At 48.7% G+C, this 7164-nt stretch overlaps 1 protein-coding gene across 2 annotated transcripts in view; it reads right to left on the reverse strand.

Annotated features, from left to right (window-relative positions):
• The window catches only part of bcor (BCL6 corepressor), a 50478-nt gene that overhangs the window by 18119 nt on the left and 25195 nt on the right, over positions 1–7164 (reverse strand). For both annotated transcript variants that reach the window (XM_015056516.1, XM_015056509.1), the window contains 3 exons: positions 5912–6199; positions 3483–3808; positions 2152–2430 (listed from right to left, as the gene is read on the reverse strand). In XM_015056516.1, coding sequence (XP_014912002.1) covers positions 2152–2430; positions 3483–3808; positions 5912–6199 — 893 coding nt within the window. The remainder of the gene's footprint in view (positions 1–2151; positions 2431–3482; positions 3809–5911; positions 6200–7164) is intronic.

Raw genomic sequence — 7164 nt, forward strand, 5'->3', positions numbered from 1 at the left:
CAAGAGACAAAAAAAAAAAAAGGGGAGAGAGGGGGGGGAGAAAAAAACCCGCTTCCCCCACCCCCCCCCCCCCCCCCCCAAAAAAAAAAAAAAAAAAAAAAAAAAACTAACGCATGCAAACACACATGGGAGCAGATGAGGTCGATATGGCTCACTGCCCAGGGCGTCACAGACCTGAGGGGCAGGCTGAGCACTTGACAATTATGTTTTAAATAGTATCTCAATTGTGCCCTGAGCAAGTTTTCTATTGCTTCTTTGCATGTCCTGTCGACGCTAACTTGCAGCGCTGTGCTTCAGTGAAATTTAATTGGCTTGCGATTTATAAAGCACGTAGACGTTATTGTAAATATTAACTCCTGTTATGCATATATATGTTCTGCCACCTTCACAACGCCTCATGGTCAGTTTTTTATTTATTCTGCCATTTTGTGAGGAAGCGTAGTCAGTTGAGATGAAATCCATCTCAACGTCCATCTCTTTTGTTCCACCTACCCCCCCCCCCCCCTCTTTCTTCGCGCGTAATCCAACACCGGCGTTTGCTTTTGTTTTGCACGGCTGCAGGAACCCGTTGGAGCCGTACTCCAGAGCTCTACGGCAAATTCAGGAAGCATATGGAAGAGGTTTGTGAAAGGGATCGCGGTAGAGAATCCATATAAGATCTGTCAAAATGAGCTAGCCTCGTGTCTTTTCTGCCAGTGCAGCCAATCAGATCAACTTGCCTCTTGTGACGTCACTGATTCAAATACACACAACAAGGCAGGGTTAACTATCTTGCTCTTTATATTCTGTAAAAATCGCACAGTGAAAATTTAGTCGTCGTTGCTGGGCTCGGTTCATATCATCAGCGTGCATTTGTTGGCGATAAGAAGTTGCTATCCAGTGGTTTCCTTAAGTAATCTGCATCTGAAACCCAAATCTGGACTGGATCAATTTACACTTCACAGTTGTTCTAAAAAAAAAAAAAAAAAAAAACAAACAAACCAACCACACAGACTGCGGTCGGGCACCATTAAAACAAAGTAGAGGAACGACATGAGCCGCATCAATTTATAAGACCTGCCAACACCAGCGATGTGCCAAGAACTCTCAAATTAGACGAGGAACATCCAAAAACTCACACAGTCTCCTATTTTCTTTACAACGTGCAGAGAACAAGTGGGAAAGTGAGAAAGTTTTAACAGAGGTGACCAGATCGGGAGAGATGGGGTGGGGTGGCACATAAAAAAAAAAAAAAAAAACACAACAATGCTCTCGATGAATGTCGCAACTCACTTAAACGGATATTGGCCTTAAATTCGTATTTACATGCGACGATATACGCAGAAGAAACCCCCCCTTGGCCCCCCTGGTGGCGCCGCTGGAATAAGAATGATCGGCAGCTCCGCATAAAGACGGAGGAATAACCTCCCCGATGCTGGAGGGAGGGAGAGAGAGAGAAAGAGAGAGAGAGAGAGAGAGCGAAGCTGGCGAGCATCCGTCTCCGTATAACGATCCCTCATGCTGCCTGCGCTCATACGCGTGTGCCTGTGCGCGTGCGTGCGTGTGTGTGTGTGTATGTGTGTGTCACACTTCGCCTCGCGGAGAATTAATGAGATGTGAGAGCGGTGCGAGGCGAGAGGAGGGGAGGCGGCGGCGTGTTTGTGTGTGAGCGAGTGCACATGTGAGGAGGAGGAGAAGAGGGAGGGAGGAAGGGGAAGGGGGGTGCCAACGACAATCTGAGTCACAAAGAGAGGAAGAGAAAGAGAGCGCCGAGAGGAAAGGAAGGGGGGAGGGAGAGAGGGAGACGGTGGAAACCTGAGAGAGAGGAGGAGAGGAGCAGGCGAGGAGAGTAATAAGATGGAGCATGTGAGGAAGAAAATGTGAGTAAAGGTGAGATGAGAGAAAAAAAGCAAATGAAAAAAGAAGCTAGAAAGAGGTAGTATAGGAGATGTGTGAGAGAGGAAGGATTCGCAAAAAAAAAAAAAAAAAAGCCAGAGTAGCGTCTGCCAGAGTCGCAGAAAGGAACAGTCGGGGAAGAAAATGAGTTCAATTTAAGAAAAGAGGGCCGAGATTCGGGGGAGATGAAGTGTAAGAGCGTAAAACGTGGAAGAAGAAAAAAAAAAGAGAGCGAGAGAGATAAGGAGGGAGGATGAGCCAAGTGAAGCGTGTTACCTCGTATCCGAGCCGCGCCGCTCTCTGAAGCAGAGTCTCGCCGGCGTTCTTGTTCACGATCAGCCGCCGGGCCTCCGGCGGGATGGGGCGCACGGCGGAGGGCTCCAGAGGGGGGGTCCTGTGCAGCCCCGGCGGCACCTCCGGCGGAGCTCTGACGTTCGCCTGGGGCAGCAGGGCGGGCGGGCAGAGAGCGGCGGGGGAGCAGGGCTTCAGCGGAGAGCAGGGATAGTGATTAGGAGAGGCGGCTCTCTTCCTTGGAGCGCTGCGCTGCTCGGCCAGCTGACGGGAGACGAGGAGAGGGAAAGTGTGAGGGACACTCAAGGGCACGCGGACGAAACCACAGAAATGTAAAGAGAATTATGCATACGTGTGCATAAAAACATTTAAAAAAATAGCCACAGCATGACACTTTTATTTAAAAAAAAAAAAAAAAAACTACAGGTTTTGTAGCCCCAACCTCTGAAGCTTTCAAGACTTTTCTAAATTGCGTTTGGAGGTTACACCGTCCATTAATGAGAAAGAGAGGGGGGGGGGGGAGATCTTTCACAGCGAGCGTTCACACCCTGAACGCTAAAGGCCGCCATGCCCCTTTCCTTTAATCGCAGAGCCCTCACAAAGCAGTGGGAGCTGCCTGCCCGTTCTTGTGTGAGTGCGTGCGAGCGGCGCGTCGCCCTCTCAGTGGAATTCCATGTCGGAGCAGCTGTCAGCCTGAGGAGGAGCAGGGGGGACGGAAGCAGCACAGGCGGAAAAAAAAAAAAAAAAGAGCCTAGACTCCTCTTTTTTTCCCTCGATTTTCCCCTCTGCTCCTTTCCCTCCCCTTCTCGTCCTCCTTCTCCTCCTTATGAGCGTCATGTGCTCCACCATGGCTGCCACATTCCTCACACTCACTCAGGACGCAGCGAGATGCATAATTGCTCCGGGGTTTTGTTGTCAGGAATGCTCACCAACACGCAGGACACTCACATCGCTGGCTCACACGCAAAAAAAAAAAAAGAAAAAAAAAAACACACACACACACACACACACAAGAAAATAGCCCCGATGACACACGCTCGATATTAAGGCCAGAGAGAAGCGCGCGCGCACATACACACACACACACACAAACACAAGCGAGCGAGCGGGGCCTCCTCAGGGAGTCGCAAAGGGCACGGGGAGGTCAAAGCTCCAGCAGCCCTCTAAACATTGTAAACATACTTCCTTCCTCTGTCCCTCCCTCCCTTCCCCAGCTGCATAATGAGAGGCGCCGACAGGCATACAGAAACACACTCCGCTGCTGCAAAACATCCAGACGGCCGCATCGCAGCCCGACTCCCCCTATCAGCACTCACCTTGTCGTCCTCGGCTGATCCCAGATCAGGCGCCGAGCGCTGGCCGGGGCTGGTGGGCGCGGCCTCTTTCCTTTTCTCCCGCTCCCTCTCTCTGTCTCTGTCTCGCTGGCCCGTGTGCTTGGTCTTGCACGGCCGCTTGCCCTTGGGTTTGTCCGTGTCACTATGGCGACGGGGTTTGAGGGGAGGGACGCCTCCCACGCAGAGCTCCGGGGCCGGCGATGGGGGCCCCCTCTTCGGCTCCTTAAGGCCGCGGTCACCTGAGTAGAGGCTCGGCTGGAGTGGCCTGTCCTTCGGCTGGCTGGGGGGAAGGGCGGGAGCAGCTACTCCTGGAACGGGAGCAGAGGGAGAACAGGGAGTAAGAGCTGGTAGAGGAGGAGGAGGACAGAAAGGTACTGCAAGGCCGTCTCCGACACGCTGCTGGTTTATTAATGAGCACTGTGAGCTGTCTGGGAGCACACGAGTCTACCCAGCCAAGAAAATATATATATATACCAATTACAAAAAAAAAAAAACCCACAGAAAGAAATTATTCACATCCTTTTCATTTTTACTTTATTGACGTTACAACAAACTTAAATGTACTTTATAAGGATTTTCCATGACGAACCAACACAAAGCAGTTGTCGGTGTTCTGCAAGTCCCTTTTGCAGTAAAACAGTTTCTTGGTGGAGATTTCTATAACAACTTTCAACATCTAGCCACTGACATTTTTGTCCCTTCTCCGTCGTAAAATACAGCGAGATGAAGAAAATCTGGAGATCAATTCAAGTTAAGCTGCAAATTTGCAGTTGACTTTAACTCACGTGGCTGTGCTTTGATCCAAACCAGGGGTGTCAAAACGTTTTGGAGTGGGCGTCAAAAAATCACTAAGTTGAACCACTCAGAAGCCGTGTTTTCTCAAATCAAAAATGCTACACTTAGTTGTAATTTTTTTTGTGTGTGTGACGTAAACATGCAATATTTTCATGACAAAGTTACAAAAAAAAAAGAACAAATTATTACTGCAGGTCCTAAAAAAACGGTGTCGGATATTTTCCTTAATGACAGAAAGATGTGCAAGTTTTCTAACTTTTTCGGTTGAATCCTTTCCATTTTACTGATTTAGGAAACGGAAACACATTAGAAGCTCCTTCTAAAGTCCTTTCTGTCTTTAGCCGAGTTTAATGACTGGGCGTTCATGTCTGTTGGGTAAAAAGTTGCTGGATGTTTGTGGCCTGACTTCAATGATATTAAAATCAAAGTAAAAAAAACAAAAAAAAAAAACATGGCTAATAAAGAAAAAGAAATACTGTGTTGTACCAAACATTTCCCCCGCAGCATGACACTGCCACCACTATGTTTCACATTGGTTTTACCACTTTGTACAAGCTACTTTGTGTTGCTGTATCACAGAAAATCAAAATTTAGTCGCAGTGAAATCACAAAGCAACATAAGCACCTATTTCCTGCAGTAAGGACATGTCTGGCTATTCAACAAACTTTGCAAGTGCGAACACAAAAATTCAAAAGCCTTGAAACATTTTAATCAGAAAGACAAACTATTATCAGTGTCTGCAGTCTGCGGTCTGATTCATGCCGCCGCGCAGCTTTTATTCGGCAAGTTTTAAATTCCACCAAATCCTTCATTTGTAGATAAAGTTTGAGAAAAGCTCACATGGAGAAATTCTTTGCATCTCATCCACGCTCGAAGAAAAAAAAACCTTGTGTAGTCAGATCATTAATGACAGTTTAAATAGTTTAACAGTGTTGGGTTTCTTATGGTAAAGAAATGCACACCCACACGCTTGGTGTTAAATCCATTTGTTGCCAGGGAGACGATATCTAAAAATGTTCAACAAAAATGACATGTCAGCGGCCAATCAAGGCTTACGGGCTGTTTTTGTGTTAAGCTTTTTTTGAATAAGGGAAAACCCTCCGTTTTAATCAGAACAGCCATCCCCTTCAACAGCACGCACCAATAAATCCCCCATTCAGTGCTCCTTGTGACTGGTCTCGAGAGGAAAAAGGAAAAAAAAAAAAAATCACTGATCACACATTAGTCACAGCGCACCTGCGCATCTCCGCCGACCACTTCCTCCTTTCATCCTCCTCACAGAGCTTGACGCAGACCAGTTGAACATTTAATAAAAAGTGTGTGGTGTGTGTGGGGGGGGGGTTCTCGTGGCTTGTACGTTTCAGCCTGTGGTCCCCAGACCCCTTCAACCTTTCTGGCTGGCAGGAGGAAGAGTCCCCCGAGCCGTTTCCTCTGCCCCACCGCTCCCGCCCCCCCCTCCCCCTCGCCTCGCCTCTCTGACTGCTCTCGGGAAATCCCCTAAAGACAGCCTGCTCAACAAGAAAGTGAAACGTGAGCCAAAGATAGATTTCCGTTACCCTAGCTGAACTCGGAGAATAAAAGGCGGCGGTTAGCGCGTCTGGTGGTTCGCTCTTACCATTAGGTAGCTTCTCGCAGCCCCACTTCCTGTTGATGTCGTTCCTCTGCGCCGCGGCCCGGTCCTCGGGCTCTGCCGCCCGGATCTTGCGCTCCCGCTGAGTTTGCGCCGGGTTTCCCGGCCGAGGCAGGGGCCAGGGCCTCTCCTGCTTGAACTGGGAGCCGTCGGGTGACGCGGCGCCCGCCGCGGGCTTGCTGAGTCGCAGCCCCTTGAGCTCAATGCGGACTTTGAGCTTTCGCACCTCGTCATCGTCGTCATCTTCGTCGGGACTGGCCTGCTCGCACTCATCTGCCGACAAGTGAAACGCGCGATGTTCAGTCTCGCGTTGCAGTGCCTGAACAGTGCTGCACGCGAGCTCGAGAGCGCCAAAAAACAGCATCAATGACAACGTCTGAGCCGCACGCTTAATATTCATGCAGGAAGGAAGGAAGGAAGGGAGGGAGGGAGGAAGGACGACTCCACAGTGGAGGAAAGAAATGAGGGAGAAACAAACCAATAAAGACCAAAGAAGCCGAGACTGGCTGCTCCAATCCGAAATTCACAAGGGATGGGTGTTTGACTTGTCTGCCAGTGCCGAGGAGAGCAAGCACGATACTGCATGCCAGACAAAAAAGAAAAAAAAAAAAAAAGGAAACCCAAACAGATGAGGCAAAAAAAAGAGAGAGATGAAAAGAGAAGGGGAAAAAAAGAGCAGCTTTGAAGAGGGCGGGTAAGCACAGCGGAGGAACAGCAGAGCTGAAAGAGAAGCGAGAAAGAATGGCTGTCCCTCTTCCTCGCTTCTCTTGCGCGGTCTGCGCTCAAAGGGAAGGATTAAACGCCCCTCGGAGCTGGCTGCCACACAGAGCGGAGCGCATGACAGTGAGTGGGAAGCGGAGGAGGCGGGTGGTGGTGCTTGGGTTAAAGACAGCATCCAGTGGTCTATTTTTTTGTTGTTGTTGTTGTTGTTTTTTTTCCCAACAAACATACAATGACTTTAAAAATGCAGAATAATAAAAGTTTTGGATTCCATTGTAAGATTTTACAAAGAACAAAACTTTTAGGTGGTGGTGGTGGTGGGGGGATCCCCAGGTAACTTAGCTGTCTTTATTTGTGTGTCGATTGCATCACAAGAGGCACAGCAATCAAGCTGTTCAGATGGCATTTGAAAAACTTTGACGGAGGGGGAACTTTTGAGACATTTTGACAAATTTATTTGACTTCCATCCCAAACTGCCCGGAAATTTTTTTCTCAAATTGCAAAATTTTTTACATTC

The sequence above is a fragment of the Poecilia latipinna genome, unplaced genomic scaffold (assembly GCF_001443285.1).
Source record: "Poecilia latipinna isolate Pla-1442-1.1 unplaced genomic scaffold, P_latipinna-1.0 Scaffold60, whole genome shotgun sequence".
In the NCBI taxonomy this organism is placed as follows: Eukaryota; Metazoa; Chordata; class Actinopteri; order Cyprinodontiformes; family Poeciliidae; genus Poecilia; species Poecilia latipinna.